The sequence below is a fragment of the Amblyraja radiata genome, chromosome 31 (genome assembly GCF_010909765.2).
Source record: "Amblyraja radiata isolate CabotCenter1 chromosome 31, sAmbRad1.1.pri, whole genome shotgun sequence".
NCBI lineage: Eukaryota > Metazoa > Chordata > Chondrichthyes > Rajiformes > Rajidae > Amblyraja > Amblyraja radiata.
Window position 1 is genome coordinate 14,060,649 of NC_045986.1, and position 22,967 is coordinate 14,083,615.

A 22,967-nucleotide genomic window follows, 5' to 3' on the forward strand; every position below is an offset into this window, starting at 1 on the left:
CTTTATTCCCTCTCAATAAGCCTTCAGTTTATTAATAGCTCATTTTTAGCATCATGTAGAGCATTGGTGCACTGGCCAGTTGTGCGGGACTCCCTTGTATTGATTCCACTTGCATTCAGAACCATTATTAAGCATCTCCTGTGCGGGTGAGATTCTGCAGTAACGCCCACACCTCAGCCCAACAAGTTTGCCCAATCCTGAATTTGAATTTAATTTTAATTCAGAGATACTGCCTGGGAACAGGCCCTTCAGCCCAATGGTTCCACGCTGACCATCGATCACCCATTTTGGGGCGACAGATGGCACAATGGGCTAAGTGTTCGGCTGGCAACCGGAAGGTAGCCGGTTCGAATCCCGCTTGGAGTGCATACTGTCGTTGTGTCCTTGGGCAAGACACTTCACCCACCTTTGCCTGTGTGTGAATGTGTGTGAGTGATTGGTGGTGGTCGGAGGGGCCGTAGGCGCAGATTGGCAGCCACGCTTCCGTCAGTCTGCCCCAGGGCAGCTGTGGCTACAGAAGTAGCTTACCACCACCGAGTGTGATTGAGGAGTGAATGAATAATGCGATGTAAAGCGCCTTGAGTATTAGAAAGGCGCTATATAAATCCCATCCATTATTATTATTATTATTATTCAGACTAGTTCTATCTTATCCCACATTCTCATCCACTCCCTTCACCCTAGGGGCAATATTATTTTTTTACAAATGACAATTAATCAACAACTTGCACGTCTTTTAGAGAAGCGAGGAAACTGGGCCACACGGTCACAGGGAGAACGTGCAAACTCCACACAGACTCCACCGATGGTCAGGAATCAACCCGGGTCTCTGGCGCTGTGAGGCAGCAGTCCTAGCAGCTGTGCCCTCTGTACCGTTTATGCATTAGTTTAGTTTTAGTTTTGGAAATACAGCATGGAAACAGACCCATCGATCACCCATTCACACAAGTTCAAGGTTATCCCACAATCTCATCCACTCCCTGCACACTCGGGCCAATTCACAAAGGACAATTCACCTACACACCCGCACATCTTCGGGATGTGAGTGGAAGCCCACCGTCACGGGGAGAACATGGAAACTCCAAACAGACAGCACCGATGGTCAGGATCAAACCTGGGTTTCTGATGCTGTGAGGCAGCTGCCCAGTTTAGTTTAGTTTGGAGATACAGCACGGAAACAGGCCCTTTGGCCCAGCGAGTCCATGCTGACCAACAATCCCCATACACTAGCCATGTCCTACGCACTAGGGACAATTTACAATCTTTACCGAAGCCATTTAACCTACAAACCTGTTGGAGTGTGGGAGGAAACGGGAGCACCCGGAGAAAACCGGTCACAGGGAGAACGTACAAGCTCCACACAGGCAGCACCCGTAGTCAGGATCAAACCTGGGTCTCTGGCGCTGTGAGGCAGCAACTCGATCGTTGCACCACAGTGCCACCTCTCTGCCCCTTTGCACTCATGGTGCCGGGAGCATCACAGAGCAGTAGGGCAGAAGCGATATATCCCTGATTTCCCCCTATTGTGAAGGTGGGGCATACCCCGGCATCAGGCCATGTTTCTTCAAGCACCAATGCAATACAATACAATACAATACAATTCAATACAATTCAATACAATTCAATACAATTCAATTTATTGCCACAGTGCCGTCTCTCTGATGTGTTTAACAAAAGCCGCATCTACCCATTAGCACTGTTCCCACAGTGGAATTAATTCCTACCTTCAAGAAGCAAAAGGCTGCATTTTTTGGGCTTGGAAAGCAATTGCATGAAACAGAACCGAGGGTTCAAATGTCAATTGGTTTGGGCCTGGAATGTTTTTGCCCATTAAAAGTGCAATTACTTGAAATGATGGTCTATTCGATTGGAAATCTTAACCTTGTAAGATTTAATGATGGTGTTGTCAATAGCAACCAGCGCTGCAGCCATCTTTGTTTTCGCCAGTCACTGGGGCACAAACCAATAACGACAAGGATGGGAAACTTTTAATCTCTTGTGTTGATTATATGTGGTGTTAGTTCTACATTCTTTTCTGCTTTCTTGCCACCAACTCTCTTGAAGACATGGAGCGAATGCAGAATCTAGATGACTACAGCACGGAACAGGCCCTTCGGCCCACATTGTCAGTGCTGAACATGATGCCGAGTTAAACAAATCTCCTCTTGGCCAGTTGAGCTGAGGAATGGTTCATCTGCCTTGCCTGTCCAAACTCTCCCCATAGCTCAGTCCCTCGAGTCCTGGCAAAATCCTCGTAAATCCTCTCTGCATCCTTTCCAGATGAACGGCATCTGTCCTACAGAAAGGTAACCAAAATTGAACACAATACTCCAAAAGTGGACTCACCAGTGTCTTGTACAACAAAATGTCCCAACTTCAATACCAACTTCCTTGACCGATGAAAGCAAAAGTACCAATGGCTTTCTTCGCCACCCTATCTGCCTGTGACGCCACCTTCAGGTAACCAAGTACTTGTACTCCTAGACCCCTCTGCTCCACAACTCTCTCCAGGGCCTGACTGTAAACTGTAATGGTCCTGCCCTCTTTCGACTTCCTAAAATGCAACACCTTACATTATCCCGAATAAAGCTCCATTTGCCATTCCTCGGCCCCACTCCCCAACTGAAGAAGATGCCACTGTAATCCCCGATAACTATCTTCACATTCTACCATATCACTTATTTCATCTGCAAACCTACTCATCATGCCTTGAACATTCTCATCGAAACGAGCTGTGAGAGGAAGTAGTTGAGGCCGATACAATAACACATGTAAAAGACATTTGGACAGGTACATAGGAAGGAACGGTCCAGAGAGAAATGGGTCAAATGGAGGTAAACGGGACAAGCTTGGGTGAGCATCTTGGTTGGTATGGACCGGCTGGGCTGACGAGCCTGTTATCATGCTCTATGAGTCTATGATTCCTTACTGGTAATTTCGTCAGCAAATCAAGAGAACTGTTAGAGGTCAAAGACTAGGTTGCTTGTTCTTTAGGTTTTAAGACATTGTGCAGACATGAAGCTTCAAAATAATGTTTTTTTTTAAATAGACTTCTGCACAAAATTGGAGGGGTGTTTATGAGCCTGGGATAGTGTTTAACATTTTGCGAAAGAACAAACGTCCTTTCATTCCTTTATTCCAGGATTTTTTCTGCTTAAGGGTCTGTTTCAAAATCCACTGGGAGTGTCTGATATCATGATTACCTGGTTACCTCTGCTCAACTGTATAATTCTCCTTTCTGGAAGTGTTTTTCTCCTTTTGATTGCCTGTCTTTCTCTGGCTAGGTTTGTGGGTCTGATGGGGTAACCTACGACAATGAATGTGCATTGAAGCTGACACGATGCAAGATTAAAAAGGACCTTCATGTTATCCTGCTCAGCCCCTGCAAGGGTGAGTGTCCCGTCAGTGCTCGAGTTCACACACACACACGTGCACACTCGCACTCATGCTCGCACATTCACACACACGCACGTGCACATGCACACACAGGCACAGACATACAATCACACGCACATCACACACACATAGCTACACGTACATAACCACATACACAGATATGCACGCGCACACACACCAGAACATATCAGCACACATGCACACACACAGACACACAGACACACACACACACACACACACACACACACACACACAGACACACACACACACACACACACACACACACACACACACACACACACACACACACACACACACACACACACACACACACACACACAGACACACAGATATGCACACGCACACACACCAGAACATATCAGCACACATGCACACACACACACACACACACACACACACACACACACACACACAGACACACAGATATGCACGTGCACACACACCAGAACATATCAGCACACATGCACATGCACACACACACACACACACACACACACACACACACATATACACACACACACATACACACACACACACACACACACACACACACACACACACACAAACATACTAACATACAAACACACACACACAGCATACTAACATACAAACACACACACACAAACATACTAACATACAAACACACACACACAGCATACTAACATACAAACACACACACACAGCATACTAACACACACACACACACACACAACTATATACTTGTACATACTCACACTATTACCAATCCACCATAATCTAATTAACACTCACCCTCACCAAATGGAGAAGGCATGGAATTCAACCGTGATACCATTCTGGTGAAATCCTCTCGAATCTCCATCTCCTGTTTCCTTTTGCCATACAGTGACAATTGATAAGTCATCTTTAACATGCTGGTGATATTCAGGGACTTATTCCCAGTCATTAGCTGCTGGGTAAAGCTCTTAATACATGCACCATGGCCATCTGTTACCACCGAGTCACAACCTGCTTCTTACTTCCATTCGCACCATCCCTGACAACATCCCCCGGTAGCTGATCCCCGATCTTCTAACCGGACATATTTGTCCCTCCTCTTGCAAATATCTTGTCACCAGAGTAATTTTGTGGAACTGATATCAGGTTAAGTTGACAGTCTTTAGTATCGTTGCCCAGTGGAATGAAAAAATGCCAACCGAACCCTACTAAGGTGTATTACCGCAAGCACCATGTATGGAAATGTAGATATTCCATCATGCAGACCCAGGGCACTGCAGATGCTTGTTTGCACAAAAAAATACACAAAGTGCTGGAGTAACTCTGCAGGTCAGGCAGCATCTCTGGGAGAAATAGATAGGTGACTTTTCGGAATAGGAGTGTGTAAGAAGGAACTGCAGATGCTGGTTTAAACCTAAGATAGACACAAAAAGTAACTCAGCGGGACAGGCAGCATCTTTGGAGAGAAGGAATGGGTGACGTTTCGGGCCGAGACGCTTCTTCTAACTGGATATGGGTCTGGACCCGAAATGTCACCCATTCCTGCTCTCCAGAGATGCTGCCTGTCCCGCTGAGTTACTCCAGCTTTTTGTGTCTATCTTCGTTTCAGATTAGGACCCTTCTTCAGACTCCTGTACTGAAACATCACCTGTCCATGTCCTCCAGAGATGCTGCCTGACCCATTGAGTTACTCAAGCACTTTGTGTATTTTCTGTGCAAAAACAGGCATCTGCTGATACTTGTGTCCTTGTTCCTTTTCGTTCCATCATGCTGTGCGCTGCTCCTTCATGACGACATTGTCACCAGAACCTCGATCGTAATGAAGCTTTGATGATTGCTGATGCTGGAGCCTGAGAGAGGAACTGTGTTAAAATCACGTGGCCATTTCCCCTTCCTCGATTATGGTCATTCCAACATTTGATTAATTGATTGAAAGATAAAGCTTGGAACCAGGCTCTTTGCCCCATCAAGTTCACCAATCGCTCGTTCACACTAGTTAGTTCTGTGTTATCCAACTTTCGCCCCCACTTCCCACATACGGGGGGCCATTTACAGAGGCCAATTCACCTACAGCCCTGCAGGTCTTTGGGATGTGGGAAAAAATTGGAATGCCGGGAGGGAAACCACGTGAAAATGCAAACTCCACACAGCCAGCACCTGAAGTCAGGATCGAACCTTCTGTCTCTGGTGCTGTAAGACAGCAACTCTACCAGTTGCACCACTGTATCGCTATCAAGCCTTGAGCTTCAGGGGCCCAGATGTTTGTAGACTCCCTCCACCCCCAACAAATTGCTTCACCTCGCCTTCTTAAAGATGCTCCTTAAAAACTACACGTTGAACATCTCCTATCTTGTTCAGTAATGCATGGACCACTTTAAAGGCTCTCTGTAAGTGTAAATTGATGCTGTGGACTGTGTGATGCTTTTAGTTCATCAACGCACATTATGCCACACAGTGAAGCCAACCCTCGTCTACTTAACAAAACAAATCATATGGAGAAACAATTGCTTCATTTATTGCCGCTAAAAGATTTGGCGTTGGAGGGGGATGCTGATGGTGACACCCTCTTTAAATAAATCAATGGTGTGAATAAATTAGCAAAATGCCATTTGCGAAAGGAAAAACAAAAAAGATCAGGTGCAAAGTGAATTGTATCATCAAATGTCAGAGTCTCAGACTCCTCAGCTGTGTTTCTGCCATCTGTTGAATCGTACACAGTTGCCGCACAGAAGGAGGCTATTCGGCCCATTGGGTTTATCTTAGCTCTCCGCCAGAGCAAAACACTAGTTCCAACCAATGCCCCAACCATTTTTCTGCAACCCTACATATTCTTCCACACCCTATGTTGTCCAATTCCCTCTGAAAGGACCCGCCTCCTTCACAGATATTTGAAAGGAATTTCGGGGACAACTTTTTCACTCAGAGGCCAGGATAGAACCCTGGTATCTGGCGCTGTGAAGCCGCAGCTCTATCAGCTGTGCCACTGTATCGTTGTAGATCATGCCTTAAGCTGCACGGGGCCCTGAAGTTTAAATAAACCATGTATGGAATGAGCTAGCAGAGAAACCCATAGAAATGGATTAAAATTACGACTTTAATGGTTATTTGGGCAGACATGTGGATAGGAAGGGTTTAGTGGGCTATGGTTCAAATGCAGGCAGATGGGGCTGGCCCAGTATACCAACATGGTTGGCATGGACATGGTGGATTGAAAGGCCTGTTCTTGTGTGGTACAGCTCTATTACTCTACTTACAAACAGTGCTTTCTTGATTCAACCAAGCTTTGTGTATATAAAGATTTTCTCGACCACTTCATCTTCTTACTGTGCCTCTAGTCCTTGGCTCCTCCACTCCTCCACCTACAGGAACAGCCGCCCATTGATCACTCTGACCAACCCCCCCCCCGCCCCCCCTAATCATTGTCCCCTCAGCCTTCTCTTCGCCATCGGAAACAGTCCCACTCTCGCCAATTTATTCCTGTAACTAGGGAGCCTCTTCTCAGTAGCCATTCTCATAAATCATGTCTGGATCTTCTCCAAATCCTCCTATAATGAAGCAACCAGAACCGAACACAATACCCCAGCTGAGGCTTGAGCGGTGCTTTGTAAAGGTTCAGTCTAACATCCCTGCCTTTATACTCTGTTCCTCATTGATGAAGCCCAGAAATATGTACACCTTGTTAAATGCTTGAGGGAACTGCCCTGTCATTTTTAATAACTTGTGCACCTGTGCCCCAAGTACTTCTTCCCATGCACCCCTCTTAAAGCAACATTCTTTATGGCACCACCTTATAATTTATCTGCATTAAACTTCACCTGCCATAGGTCTGGTTATAACCACTAGCCTGGTTATAACTTGTTGCAAAAGTAGTACCACCATAGGTACCCAGGATAGATTGTCCTGGGTCTCCTCCATTGCCAGAGTGAGCAACAGCGGAAATTGGAGGAACAGCACCTCATATTCCGTCTGGGGACCTTGCGTCCTTATGGCATCAACATTGAATTCTCCCAATTTTGCTAGCCCTTGTTGTCTCCTCCCCTTCCTTAACCCTCTAGCTGTCTCCTCCCACCCTCCCATCCGCCCGCCCTCGGGCTCCTCCCCCTCCTCCCCTTTTCCTTCTTTCTCCCACCCCCCATCAGTCTGAAGAAGGGTTTCGGCCCGAAACGTCGCCTATTTCCTTCGCTCCATAGATGCTGCTGCACCCGCTGAGTTTCCCCAGCAATTTTGTGCACCCATCATAGTTTAGTTTAGTTTAGAGATACAGCGCAGAAACAGGCCATTCGGCCCATCGTGTCCACGCCAACCAGCGGTCACCCAGCACACTAACACTATCCTACACACACTAGGGGCAATTTCCCAATTTTTACCAGAGCCAATTAACCGACAAACCTGTAAGTCTTTGGAATCTGGGTGGAAACGGGAGCAAACCCACACACTCACAGGGAAAATGTAATACTCCGTACAGACAGCTCCCGTAGTCAGGATCGATCTGGTGTTTCTGGCGCTGTAATGCAGCCACTCTACTACCACTGTAGCACCAAGCTGCCCCAAAAACCTGCCCTGCCATTTTTAATATCTCGTGCACTTGTACCACATCCGTCTACTTGTACACTTCTTAAAACAATTTCCTCACAATCTCTCCGCATTAAACTTTATCTGCCATAGGTCTGCCCATGAATGAATGAATGAATGAATGAATGAATGAATGAATGAATGAATACTTTATTGTCACATGTGATGTCAGGTATGCAAAGAGTTGTCACATAAAGGGCACCGGCAAAGTTACAAAGTATCCCCACGGCAGGTCCTCCTTTATTATCTCCTCCTCCCCCCCCCCCCCCCTCCTCATGGCTCCCACTGTTCTTCCCCCCCCCCTTGGTACCTGGCATCGCATTCTTCAGCTCCCATGTGGCCTATCCTCGAACGCCAACCTTCCACCAGCCTGGTTACTGGATTATTCACTGCTCTATTCACTGCTCCCTCATTTTGATTCCAGCCATTCAGTGAAGCAGTTGACAACCATTTCTCAGTGCTGCACATAATTATGATCCCGCTTGCCATAAAAATGAACCATTTAATTAAATTGCGTACAAATTAGGAAGTTAAGGTTAAACTTACAGGTCTAAAGCAGGAAGAAACAAGATTGCGTCCCATCAATGTCTCCCTGTGATATTAATATATACTGACAGGAGGAAACTCAGTATTGGGGAAGACCAGCCACCATAGTGGGCGGCACGGGAGCGCAGCGGTAGAGTTGCTGCCTCACGGCACCAGAGACCCGATTTTGATCCTGACCTCCGGTGCTAGCTTACGGTGTTTATACGTTCTCCCTGTGACCATGTGGATTTTCTTTGGGTGCTTCAGTTCCCTCCCACGTCTCAAAGACATACAGGTTTGTAGGTTGTGTGTAGGAAGGAACTGCAGATGCTGGTTTAAACCAAAGATAGACACAAAATGCTGGAGTCACTCAGCAGGACAGGGCAACATCTCTGGAATGGGTGACGTTTGGGGTTCAGACCCTCCTTCAGACTCACGTTTCGGGTCGAGACCCTTCTTCAGATCTTCAGTCTGAAGAAGGGTCTCGACCCGAAACATCACCCATTCCTTCTCTCCAGACATGCTGCCTGTCCCGCTAAGTTACTCCAGCATTTTGTGTCTATCTAGGTCTGTAGGTTAATTGGCTTCTGTAAATTGTCCATAGTGTGTAGAATGCGAAAGTGGAATAACATAGAACTAGTGTGAATGGGTGATCGATGGTACGCATGGAATCAGTGGGCCGAAGGGCCTGTTTCCACATTGTATCATTAAACTAAACTAAACCGATTAGACTTTAGATGGTTTTTAAAAATGTATTTATTGTCAGGAGATAAACTTCACTGGCAAAGCCAGCGTTCACTATTTTCCACAATACTATGGGCCTAGATCATTGGTAGAATTGTGTCCGGAAATGAACTGCAGATGTTGATTTACACTGAAGATAAACACAAACTGCTGGAGTAACTCAGCAGAACAGGCAACATCTCTGGATAGATGGAATGGGTGATGTTTAGGGTCGAGATCCCTCTTCCAGACTGAAGAAGGGGTCTCGACCCAAAACGTCACCCATCTCTTCTCTCCAGAGATGCTGTCTGTCCCGCTGAGTGACTCCAGCAGTATGTGTCCATCTTTGGTACATTTGCTGTGTTGACCATGAAGTGGTCTGCCAATGTCGTTAGTGATACTTGGCACCAAGACGATGAATGGAAACCACAGCTTGTTTGATGCTTGCCAGCGTTTCCTCAATTTGATTTCAATCAGTCAGCAGCAGCTGGTTTGGGATGTGATTCGAAAACCAGATGCAGTGTGGGCTGGAAATGACTGGGATTATCCGAGCCCCTTCAAAAGTTGTTTAACAAGCTATGAAACAAGATATAATTAAATACAACCACGTGACTAAACCAAAGCACACGATACAGAAACATGTACAAAACTCTCAGTGAGCCCTGAAATTAATTCTGCCAGGGAATAGGTTGGAACTAACAAATTTCTTTACAGAATGTACCTTATCAATGCAGTACTGGGCATTCATTGTAGGCTGCATAGAAACGAACTGCAGATGCTGGTTTAAACCAACGATAGACACAAAAAGCTGGACAGGCAGCACCTCTGGAGAGAAGGAATGGGCGGTTGCCTGGACATACTTGCCATGGTAGATAGTCTCTTATACAAGTCAATTCAGACTGAGAGCTGAGTCTGTTTAAAGAGTTAAGGAGCCACAACAACTTTGACCAATAAATGCTTGGTGATTTCTCCAGAAAGGTGCAGTGAATGGAGAATATTCATTTAGTTTTGACTGAAGAAGGGTCCCAACCCGAATCCTCACCCATCCTCTTTCTCGAGAGGTGCTGCCTGAACCGCGAGGTTACTCCAGCACTTTGTGTCTATCTTCGGTATAGACCAGCGTCTGCAGTTCCTTTCCACACTTTAATTGAGTTTTAGTTTAGTTTGTGGCGCTCCTCCTCCCATTCCTCTCCGTCTCACTAAGCCTTCTCACCCTCTTCCATTCCACTTCCTCCCACTCGCCCTCGTACGCATCTTCCTCCCACTTCCACTCCTCTAGCTCCCACCCTCTCCATCCCAGGACTCTTTCCTTCTCCGCAGTGGTTCCCTGGTCCCCATTTCCCTTCCCCTAGCACCAAGCCCATTCAAGAACTTAGCACAAACCTGATTTCTCATGGTGGAGATGTCTAAGACAAGAGGGAATAGGTATAAGGTGAGACGTAGAAGATGTCGAGGGGATGGAGTCATAGAGTTATACAGCAAGGAAACAGGTCCTTTGGCCCGACTTGCCCACACCGACCAACATGTCCCATCTACACTAGCCCCTACCTGCATTTGGCCCATATCCCTCTAAACCCATCCTGTCCATGTCCTGAAGAAGGGTTTCGGCCCGAAACGTCGCCTATTTCCTTCGCTCCATAGATGCTGCTGCACCCGCTGAGTTTCTCCAGCTTTTTTGTGTACCTGTCCATGTACCTGCCTGAATGGTTCTTAAACATTGCGATACTACCTGCCATTGGAGGGCAGTGAGAGGGGGAGTGAGAGGAGTAGAGGGGAGAGAAATGGGAGGGGAGAGTGGGAGGGTATAGAGATGGGGGGGAGTGAGAGGGTTTAGTGGGAGAGGGAGTGGAAGGGGAAAACTGAGAGGGGGACAGGGTGTAATGGGGTGGAGAGGAGTGTGGGGGAGATGAGTGAGGGAGAGGAGGTGGTTGGTATCTGCCTGAGGAGACAGAGATATTCACAACATTTAAGAAATATTGAGATAACTACTTAAATAGAGAGGGAGAGTAAGGGTATGGACATATTGCAGGTAAAATGGGTTTAGCGTTGATGGCTACCATGTGTGGTGTGGATGGGGTGAGCTGAAGGGCCTGTTTCTGCAATGTATGTCTCCATGATTCTATGATTCAATTTTCCATGTCTGCCAAGCCTGGGAATTATGCGTTCAATAAGCACGTTGTCCGTTTGTTCAAACTCTGTTCTCTTCCTGCAGATGCAATCCCGTCACCTGTTCCAGAACAGCATTGCAGCAAGTCCGTCTATGGCTGTTGTCTTGATAACGTAACTGCTGCCCAGGGAGTTGGCCTTGCAGGATGCCCAAGTGAGTCCTTTCACTTTACCAGAGGGTTGCCAGCTGTTGGTGGCTGGTTCTTTTTTTTTTTTTTTTTTCACTTAAATTTGTATTGATTTTTAAGAGATATTTTCAAAACAGTGCAACACCATCACCATGAATAAAACAAAGTAAGAAAAACAGCAATCAAAATAAAAAAATAAGTAGATCGGGGCAAAGAACAAAAAGAAGTAAATAAATAAAAAAATTGGAATAAGACCGTGTGGTTCACTTACCAAATTAAAAAAAGATGGCTGGTAAAAGAACCAGCCACGGTCTTAAACCACACGGTGGCTGGTTCTTTTACCAGCCAGATGACTTCTGATGGGACATATTTTACAGAAGCCAGTTGGTTTGGTTTGTCTTTGGGGCAATAATGCTCCCATCAGAAGGTGCCTCTTTCCCTGGCATGTGCCAAAGAGTCATTATGATATTTGTTCACGCCATCTATAGAAGAATTAGTTAGTTAGTTTAGTTTATTGTGACATATAACGAGGTACAATGAAAAGATCATTATGATGATCAAAGCTTCTTGTTGCTTGCTATCCAGTCAGCAGAAAGACTATACAGCTGGCAATTCCCTAGAATTGGAACATAGAATAGTACAGGAACAGGCCCATCAGCCCTCGCTAGTTCTATGTTATCCCACCTTCTCATCCACTCCCTGCACATAAGGGGCAAAGTTAAAGAGGCTAATTAACCTACAAGCTCTCAAGTCTTTGGGATGTGGGAGGAAACCGGAGCACCTGAAGTAAACCCACACGATCGCAGGGAGACTGTAAAACTCTGCATTGACAGCATCCAAGGTCGGGATTGAACCTGGATCCCTGGCGCTGTGGGGCAGCAGCTCTATCCGCTGTGCCACTGTGCCGCCCCTGTAGTCCCATTACTTTTGCTGGCAGTTTGAATATTAATTATTTAAAATTCCACATTGTGACTTGTCCATTGGCCACCAGCTATTCCAGGATATGCTTAATGTTTTTCCACTGAGAGAACACGTCCAGAATATTGTTATTATTGCCTCAGCTGTTTCTTTACTCCCCGATTTGCTTTCTCGTGCCTTCAGCCTCTAAGGGCCCACATTCAATTTTACTTGCCTCTTCCTCTAGACTTCGATGTAGAAGTAATTATGTTTTGTTATTCCCTGTTTCTTGCTGGCTCAGATACTCAGATATATCTTGACCTTCTTTAACAGTTTATTGTTGGCTGATTTCTAACTTTCTCTCAGCTCTCTGTTTGGCAAGATTACAAGCCGATTCTTTATGTCTAATTATGACTTTAACTATTTCTGTTCGTTAATTTCCGCGTGGAGATTTTACCTTTTTTCCAACAGAATCCACATTTGTGGAGATTTTCAAAGTGTTTTCATTAAAACGTTTGCCATTATTTATCCGTTGTGCAAGTTTCTCAATCTATTTTCTCAAGCTATTTTTTCAATCTATCTTCTTGATCAATCTTCATCTAGTTTAGTTTAGAGACACAGCGTGGAAACAGGCTCTTCGGCCCATCGAGTCCGAGCCGACCATACAGACAGCACCCGTAGTCAGGATCGATCCCGGGTCTCTGGCGCTGTAAGGCAGCAACTCTACCGCTACACCATCATGCCGTCCTCATCCCAATGAGATTAGCGGGGTTGTGCTTTGTGGTCATACTATCTTACCGCATGGATACACATCTTCAGAAGCTTCTTATCTTAACTCTTACTATGGTTAAATATGTAATCTCAAGTAAATTAAGACACTGCATTACATTCTTGAGAAAGAAATATGGGGGTGGCACAGTGGTAGACTTGCTGCCTCACATCGCCACAGACCCAGGTTCGATCCTGACTACGGGTGCTGCCTTTACGGAGTTTGCACGTTCTACCTGTGGCCGCGTGGGTTTTCTCCGGGTGCTCCCGTTTCCTCGCACATATCAAAGACGTGCAGGTTTGTCGGTTATTTGGCTTCTGTAGAAACTATAAAAATTAACGTGCAGGATAGAGCTAGTGTACGGGGTGAACGCTGGTCGGGACAGACTTGGTGGGGCCGAAGGGCCTGTTTCCATGCTGTATCTCTACAGACCAAAGTAAAGTCTAACTGCAAAATGTTTGTTCGTGTGACATTTCTAGGCACCTGTGAGTGTAACCAGCACGGGTCGTACAGTGAAACCTGTAGCCCCAGCAACGGTCAGTGTTCCTGCAAACCAGGTGTGGGAGGTCTGAAATGTGATCGTTGCGAACCTGGATTCTGGAATTTCCGGGGCATTGTCATAGATGAGAGGAGTGGATGTACCCGTAAGTGAAACTATTAAGACCTTCCACCCACATCCCTTCCTCTGGTCTCATATTTCACCTCTCCTCTCTCCTCACCTCACACACATTTGTCTTTTCATCTCTTGACTTTGTCCAGCCATTGGCAAATCAATCTCCCCCTCCTCTAGAAAGGAACCGCAGATGCTGGTTTAAACCAAAGATAGACAACAAAGCTGGAGTAACTCAGCGGGACAGGCAGTACCTCTGGAGAAAAGGAATGGGTGATGTTTCGGGTCGGGACCCTTCTTCAGTCTACTCTATCAGTCTGAAGAAGAGTCCCGATCCAAAAGATCATCTGTCCATTCCCTCCATAGATGCTACCTGACCCATTGAGATTTTTTTTCCAGCACTTTGTTTCTTTGCTCAATATTACTGCATCTGTAGTTCGTTAAGTCTGGTTTAGTTATGTTCATTGTCACGTGTACCGAGGTACAGTGAAAAACCTTTTTAATGCACACTATCCAGTCAGCAGAAAGACTAGACATGATTGTAATGAATCACAGTGTACAGATACAGAATAAAGGGAATAACACTGTTTACTGGGAGTTCTTGAGAAGAGTGCGTGAATAAGAATATCAGGTTTACAATCAAAGTAGGTCCACTTTAGTAGGTCACTAATGCCCATTACGAAATCTCAGGGATGAGGGAGCTCTTTCCCCTTTGGAGTCTGATAAGTTCCACAATGAGTTTTAAAAAACCCAGCTCGGGTAGCAGGCGGAACTCCTGGTGCAGCCTCTGCATCCCAAACAAGGGAGGAAATGATCAGGTGAAGATTTTGGCTCTTGATCAACATCCAGTGACATCTAAAGAAAATTAAAGGAAGACTTGTCTTTATTAGTGCGAGTGTCTGGGGTTATGGGGAGATGGCAGGAGAATGAGGTTGAGATGGAGAGATAGATCACCCATGATTGAATGGTGGAGTAGACTTAATGGGCCGAATGGCCTAATTCTGCACCTATAATTTATGGACTGATGAACCTTTGATAGGTTCAAATCCCTTTGAACGTTAATAATTCACAACCAATTAAAATTTGCTGAGCATTTTCTGTTTCGCACTTTTAAAATATGGCATTGATGAGTCATTGGGGGTTTGTTTGTTTTATTTTAAATGTAATGATTATATTTTAACTGGATGATAGTAAAGAGGGCGAATGCGAATTCTTGTTGCGCGCGACTGATGCTGTGACTATCCCTGCAGTGACTGGTTTTGTTCCTCTCTTCCATCCACAGCGTGTAACTGTGACCCGCTCGGTGCAGTCCGGGATGACTGTGAGCAGATGACGGGATTGTGTTCCTGCAAAACCGGCATCAGCGGAATGAAGTGCAAACAGTGTCCCGACGGCACTAATCTGGGCCCCAACGGCTGTGATCAAGGTGACAGCATTGGCTGGTGCAGAGAGGAAATCCCCGCTCGGCACCACGACTGACTTCTTTGTCACATATACAGTCATATAGTTGTCACACATCATGGAAACAGGCCCTTCGGCCCAACTTGGCCCCCACCGCTCTCTGTGTCAAAATACTTCTCCTTTCAACATTCCCCCTCTCACCTGATAGATATGCCATCCAATGTTGGATATCTTCCCCCTGGGGAAAAGGTTCTGACTCTTTACCCTATCTGTATGAATCTATATATGGAGTCAACATGATCCATCTACAGTAGTCCCACTTGCCTTTGTTTGGCCCATATTCCTCTAGTCCTATCTTATCCATGTATCTGTCCAAATGTGATCACAGACCCCCCACCGTGGCAAGCAATGGCTAACCCTGAACAGAATCCGCACCCTCCATGCAAGAACAGCCCATCACCTGCATAAGTGGGGGATGACAGACAGCCCTGCTTGCGACTGCGGACGTCCAGTCAAGAACATCCCACACATCGTGAATGACTGCCCACTGAGGCTTTTCCCTGGGGGCATCAAAGCCATCCACCCAGTAACTGATGCTGTCCTGGCCTGGATGTCTGCCCTTGATCTACAACTTTAGGCTGTGCACACCATACGCAAGAAGAAGAATGTTTTATAAATATTGTGATAGTACCTGCCTCAACTACCTCCTCCGGCAGCTCATTCCATATACCTACCACCCTTTAATGTAAAGAGAGTGGCCCGTCAAATTCCTATTAAATCTTCTCCCCCTCACCTTAAGCCTATGTCCTCTGGTTCTTGATTCCCCTACTCTGGGGAAAAGACTGTGCATTCACCCTATCTAATCCTCTCATGATCTTATACTCCTCTATAAAATCACCCCTCATCCTCCTGTGCTCCAAGGAATAAAGTCCCAGTCTGTTCAACCTTTCCCTCAAGGTCAGACCCTCGAGTTCTGGCAACATCCTCGTAAATCTTCTCTGCACCCGTTCCAGTTTTACCCCCTGTATCTGTATCTGGATGGAAATGTAGGTGGTCTGGTTAACAAGTTTGTAGATGGATTGGAAATTGTTGGAGCCGCCATTGGCAAAGAAGGTCAAAGGATGCAGGGGATGGAGACAAGCTGGGAATTTAGGTGGAAAAATGACAGATGTAGTTTAATCTGGACAAATTTGAGTTGTTGCAGTCTCCTTGTTGAATTCCAGGTGGCAGTCAGAGCTTCGAAGTGCAGAGAGAACTTGGGGTACACAGTCTATAGCACCTTGAAAGTGTACGGTCTACCTGCCTTCATCAGTCGAGGTTTAGTTTAGTTTAGAGATACAGCATGGAAACAGGCCCTTCGGCCCACTGAGTCCATGTCCCTTGTTGCTGATTGTCTACTATGACCAAGTAATAGACCGCCTAGCGGCCACTCCATGAAGCAACGAGTCGTTTTCAGATTTAACGTTATTTTTAACAGCTAAAAATGCATTTTTGTTACGGCAAGTTAAAAATAGAGTATCATTGCACAAGTGTCGATCGAACCCAATTGCTTGTCAATGTCAATGGGTTCTCGCAGTGTAACCAGCGGCCTGTGTTCTTAAAGAGACAGTGGTGTCTGACAACTGTGGGGACACTCCTCATAACGAAAATAAACTGTACATAACATAATGAGAGACAAAGATAGGACGGGTGGTCATAGCCTGTTCCCCAGGCTAGATATGTGTGAGACTAGATGGCATAGATTTAAGGTGAGAGGGGGAAAGTTTAAAGGAGACAAGTTTTTTACACCGAGTGTGATGGGTGCCTGATAACACACTGCCAAGGGAAGTGGTAGAAACAGTTACAAAAGCAGCATTTAAGAGGCATTTGGACAGACTCGTAAACAGGTAAGGAATAGCGAGATATGGAATATGAGCAGGCAGATGGGATTAGTTTAGATTGGCATCGTGGTTGTTCTGTTTCAATGCCGTACTGCTCTATGTTCTTAACTAAGATGGTCTCAGTATTCTGTGTGAGTGACCACTGGGTTACTTTACTGCCTAATGATAAAAAATCTTGGAGATACTCAGAGTGTGAATGAACGGCGCTGAATAAGTTGTACTTCTCCCTTTCCACAGACCCAATTGCATCCAGAACGTGTGCTGATCTTCAGTGTCAGTACGGAGCAACTTGTGTACAGGATATTGGACGAGCGTATTGTGAATGCCCTCCTTCTATTTGCCCACAACATAAACAGGTTAAGGTAAGATCATCCTACCACAACCAGAGAGCAGTGCTGAACTACTATCTACCTCTTTATTACGATCTACATCCCCGGACTATCCTTGATCGAATTTTGCTGGCTTTACCTCGAACTAAAAGTTATTCGCTTATCATGTACCTATACACTCTAGATGGATCGATTGTAATAGAAACATAGAAATTAGGTGCAGGAGTAGGCCATTCGACCCTTGGAGCCTGCACCGCCATTCAATATGATCATGGCTGATCATCCAACTAAGTATTCCGTACCTGCCTTCTCTCCATACCCCCTTATCTCTTTAGCCACAAGGGCCACATCTAACTCCCTCTTAAATATAGCCAATAAACTGGCCTCAACTACCCTCTGTGGCAGAGAGTTCCACAGATTCACCACTCTCTGCGTGAAAAATGTTTTTCTCATCTCAATCCTAAAAGATTTCCACCTTATCCTTAAACTGTGACCCCTTGTTCTGGACTTCCCCAACATCGGGAACAATCTTCCTGCATCTAGCCTGTCCAACCCTTTAAGAATTTTGTACGTTTCTATAAGATCCCCCCTCAATCTTCTAAATTCTAGCGAGTACAAGCCGAGTCTATCCAGTCTTTCTTTGTATGAAAGTCCTGACATCCCAGGAATCAGTCTGGTGAACCTTCTCTGTACTCCCTCTATGGCAAGAATGTCTTTCCTCAGATTAGGAGACCAAAACTGTACGCAATACTCCAGGTGTGGTCTCACCAAGAGGCTGTACAACTGCAGTAGAACCTCCCTGCTCCTATACTAGAATCTGCATTGTCTGGTTAGCACGCAACAAATGCTTTTCACTGTACCTAGGTACACGTGATAATAAACTAAACTGACTGATTGAGTCCACAGGGAACCTCTCAGTTCATCCCCACTCTGATGTTAGTCAGAAGAATGTCCTTGAAGCAGTTTTGTTCTCTTTGGTTATTCATTCAGAACACTTGGGAGATTTAAACTCCAATGCTATTTTCTTTGGACCTGTTTAGTGAGGCGAGAAATAAACCTTTTTATAAAAAAGGAAAAGTCAAAATCCAATGGAATAGAAGAGTTACAGAGAGCAACAATAATATGTGAAGGAACTAATAAACTGTAGAAAGCCCATACAAAAATCAAATACTCTTCAAAATGATTCACCTTGCCCCAGCTACAGGGTGGATTGCAGCAACTCCCCTTAGACTCCTCAGACTGCCCCTACCTAAGCCACCACCTCGACCAGCTAGAAGGACAAAGGCAGTAAAAGCATAGTTGGCGCCACCGCCTGGAGGTTGCCCACCAAACCGTACACCATCCACACCTGGAAATTCATCGCTGTTCCTTCACCATCACCGAGTCAAAATTCTGTATCTCTCTCCCGAACAACGTCACATATCACCAATTATGCAATAATGTTGTCAAGAGCACCAGCATCATCATGGACCAATCTCACCCCGGTCATTCCATCTTCTCCCCCCCTCCCATCAGGCATGACGTACAGGATTGTGAAAACGCACACCTACTGATTCAGGGAGAGTTTCTTCCAAGTTGTTATCAGACAGCTGAACCACGCCTACCAACAACTAGAGAGCTGTCTTGACCGAATATCTATCTCATCGAAGACTCTTGGATTAACTTTAGTTAGACTTTATCTTGCAGTAAATGTTTTTTTCCTTTATTGTGTACCTGTACACTGTGGACGACGCGATTGTAATCATGTTTAAGAAGGAACTGCAGATGCTGGAAAATCGAAGGTAGACAAAAATGCTGGAGAAACTCAGCGGGTGAGGCAGCATCTTTGGAGCGAAAGAAATAGGCAACTTTTCGGGTCGAAACCCTTCTTCAGACGTTTCGACCCGAAACGCTGCCTATTTCCTTTGCTCCATAGATGCTGCCTCACCCGCTGAGTTTCTCCAGCATTTTTGTCTACCTTCGATTGTAGACATGTCTAGTCTTTCCGCTGACTGATGAACACACAACAAAACTCTTTTCACTGTACCTCGGTGACAAAAACTAAACTAAATCTCAGGGACTGCAGCCTCTCAATACTGCAGCTCATCGTCATCTTCACACGGTGAAATTAGGGCTAGGTAATGAAATGCTGCCTCAGTCTATACGAAGCCCATATATCCTTTGAATAAATAAATAAACATCCAGTTGTGGTCTCACTGGTACCTTACACAAACGCAGAAAGACTTCTACCCAGGTTTCTCACTCTCAAATTGAATACAAAATGCTACCATTCTATGATAAAGAGTTGTCTAAGAAAGAACTGCAGATGCTGGAGAAATCGAAGGTAGACAGAAATGCTGGAGTAACTCAGCGGGTGAGGCAGCATCTATAGCATCTATGGAGCGAAGGAATAGGTGACGTTTCGGGTCGAGACCCTGAAGGGTCTCGACCCGAAACGTCACCTATTCCTTCGCTCCATAGATGCTGCCACACCCGCTGAGTTTCTCCAGCATTTTTGTCTACCGAACATTCGATGATCGCTACTTCCTCAGGAAACCAACTGTGAGGATAATTATTAAACATGCCTCGTTCACCATTACCAGGTCCATTGTATAGTTGGCTCCATGCCAAACTATCCTGAATACATTCTGTGCATGTCCTCATGTATCTGTCCTTGCCAGCTTGATTACCCCAACCAGCAGGAAGATGAACATCTCTCATCGTCATTGCACTGTTCTTATTGCGTGACCGTATTCTATGTTGATTTATACTCCTTACTACGGTGACTACACTTTGGTGGTCTATAAACCACAGTGTCGAGAAGAAAGATGTAAAGGACTGCCGAGACGAATATCCACACAGGATAGTAAAGATATCACTGCTACATTGGCAGCACTCCAATGCTCGCTCATATTTCAGATGACATTCATTTAATGGGCTGGTAGAGCTGCTGCCTAACAGCACCAGACCCGAGTTCGATCCCAACCTCGGGTGCTGCCTGTGTGGCGTTTGCACGTTCTTCCTGTGACCGCATGGGATTCCTTCAGGTGCCCCGGCTTCCTCCCCCATCCCAAAGACATGTGGCTGGAATCTGGAGCAACACAAAGTGGCAGAGGAACTCGGTGGGTCAGGCAGCATCGGTGGAGGAATGAACAGATGACATTCGGGTTGGGATTGTTTGGGTGTCATTGTATCCAATGACCAAAATCTTAAGCACCAGAGGAGGAGAGAACATTCGCATCTATCACAAAGCAATATAAACATGACCTCAATCTGACCCCAGCTGGAGTACTGTATTGATGATCACTGCTTATATACAGTGCATTCAGAAAGTATTCAGACCCCTTCACTTTTACCACATCTTGTTACGTTACAGCCTTATTTTAAAATGGATTAAATTCTTTTTTTTAATCATCAATCTACACACAATACTCCAGAATGAAGAAGCGAAAACAGTTGTTTAGAAATGTTTGTAAAGTAATTAAAAAGAAATAACTGAAATACCACATTTACATAAGTATTCAGACCCTTTACTCTGACACTCAAAATTGAGCTTAGGTTCATCCTGTTTCCATTGATTATCCTTGAGATGTTTCTACAACTTGATTGGAGTCCACCAGTAAATTAAATTGATTGGACAAGATTTGGAAAGGCTCACACTTGTCTATATAAGGTCCCACAGTTGAGAGTGCAAGTCAGAGCAAAAACCAAGCCATGAAGACGAAGGAATTGTCTGTAGACCTCAGACAGGATTGTATCAAGACACAGATCTGGGGAAGGGTATAAAACAATTTCTGCAGCATTGCAGGTCCCGAAGAACACAGTGGCCTCTGTCATTCTTAAATGGAAGAACACCAGGACTCTTCATAGAGATGGCCGCCTGGCCAAACTGAGCAATCTGAGTGGGGAGAGGTCAGAGAGGTGACCAAGAACCCAATGGTCACTCTGACAGAGTTTCAGAGTTCCTCTGTGGAGATGGGAGAACCTTCCAGAAGGACAACTATATCAGGCCTTTATGGTAGAGTGGTCAGATGGAAGCCATTCCTCAGTAAAACGCACATGACAGCCTGCTTGGAGTTTGCCAAAAGGCACCTGAACAAGATTCTCTGGTCTGATGAAACCAAGATTGAACTCTTTGGCCTGAATGCCAAGCGTCACGTCTGGAGGAAACCAGCACCGCTCATCACCTGGCCAAAACCATACCTACGGTGAAGCATGGTGGTGGCAGCATCATGCTGTGGGGATGTTTTTCAGTGGCAGGAACTGGGGACTAGTCAGGATCGAGGGAAAGATGAACGGAGCAAAGTACAGAGAGATCCTTGATGAAAACCTCAGACTGGGGCGGAAGTTCTCCTTCCAACGGGACAAAGATCCTAAGCACACAACCAAGACAACGCAGGAGTGGCTTCATGACAAGTCTGTGAATGTCCTTGAGTGGCCCAGCCAGAGCCCAGACTTGAACCCGATCGAACATCTCTGGAGGGACCTGAAAATAGCTGTGCATCGACGCTCCCCATCCAACCAGACAGAGCTTGAGAGGATCTGCAGAGAAGAATGGGAGAAATTACCCAAATACAGGTGTGACAATCTTGTAGCGTCATACCCAAGAAGACTTGAGGTTGTAATCGCTGCCAAAGGTGCCTCAACAAAGTACTGAGTAAAGGGTGTAAATACTTATGTAAATGTGATATTTCAGTTATTTATTTTTAATTACTTTGCAAAAATTTCTAAATACCTGTTTTCGCTTTTTTATTTTTGGGGTATTGTGTGTAGATTGATGATAAAAAAAAATGAATTTTAGAATAAGGCTGTAACGTAACAAATTGTGGAAAAAGTGAAGGGGTCTGAATACTTTCTGAATGCAGTGTGTGAAAGCATACATTGGCCTTGGAAGAAGTATTGTGCAGTTTCACCAGAATACTACCAAGGCTTAAGTAATTACATCGTAAGGACAAGGTGCATGAAACTAGCTTGGTTTTCCTTGAGTTTTCAAAATGGATAGATAATCAAATGTAGAAAAGAACTGCAGATGCTGGTTTAAGTCGAAGGTAGACACAAAATGCTGGAGTAACTCAGCAGGACAGGCAGCTTCTCTGGAGAGAAGGAATGGGTCGAGACCCATCTTCAAACTGAAAACAGAGGCAATAAAAGGTGTTCATCTCCGGAGAACGAATAAAAAAAACTTGCTTCTAACAAAATTGTTTCTCTATTATGCTGTAAGATGTGGATTAGTTGAAAATGTCATGCCTGGTTTAGCTAGCTTTCTGTAGACTCGGATATCAATTGATCGAAAGCCAAGGTGGACTGATGGAATTGGGTACGAGCAATCGTCATCCAACTGGATCTTGGAACACAGGAGCGATTGTGATTTGACCTTTTCCTGCTCTTGTATTTTTGTGCACTGCTTGTGATGTTATGCTGATGACGATGTGTGTGACCTTTGCGCTTTCACCTCCTTGCCAGGTCTGTGGCTCAGACGGAGTAACCTACGCCAATGAGTGCCAGCTCAAAACTATCGCGTGTCGACAGGGCACAACAATAACCATTGCACATCGAGGCCCTTGTCAAGGTAAGGCCAATGATCAAGTACGGTAT

General features: G+C 45.4%; 1 protein-coding gene across 8 annotated transcripts in view; it reads left to right on the top strand.

Moving 5' to 3' along the window:
- agrn (agrin) overlaps positions 1 to 22,967 on the top strand; it is a 481,438-nt gene that overhangs the window by 386,589 nt on the left and 71,882 nt on the right. For all 8 annotated transcript variants that reach the window (XM_033048563.1, XM_033048565.1, XM_033048564.1 and 5 more), the window contains 6 exons: positions 3,285 to 3,390; positions 11,426 to 11,533; positions 13,653 to 13,817; positions 15,066 to 15,209; positions 17,302 to 17,426; positions 22,836 to 22,941. In XM_033048563.1, coding sequence (XP_032904454.1) covers positions 3,285 to 3,390; positions 11,426 to 11,533; positions 13,653 to 13,817; positions 15,066 to 15,209; positions 17,302 to 17,426; positions 22,836 to 22,941 — 754 coding nt within the window. The remainder of the gene's footprint in view (positions 1 to 3,284; positions 3,391 to 11,425; positions 11,534 to 13,652; positions 13,818 to 15,065; positions 15,210 to 17,301; positions 17,427 to 22,835; positions 22,942 to 22,967) is intronic.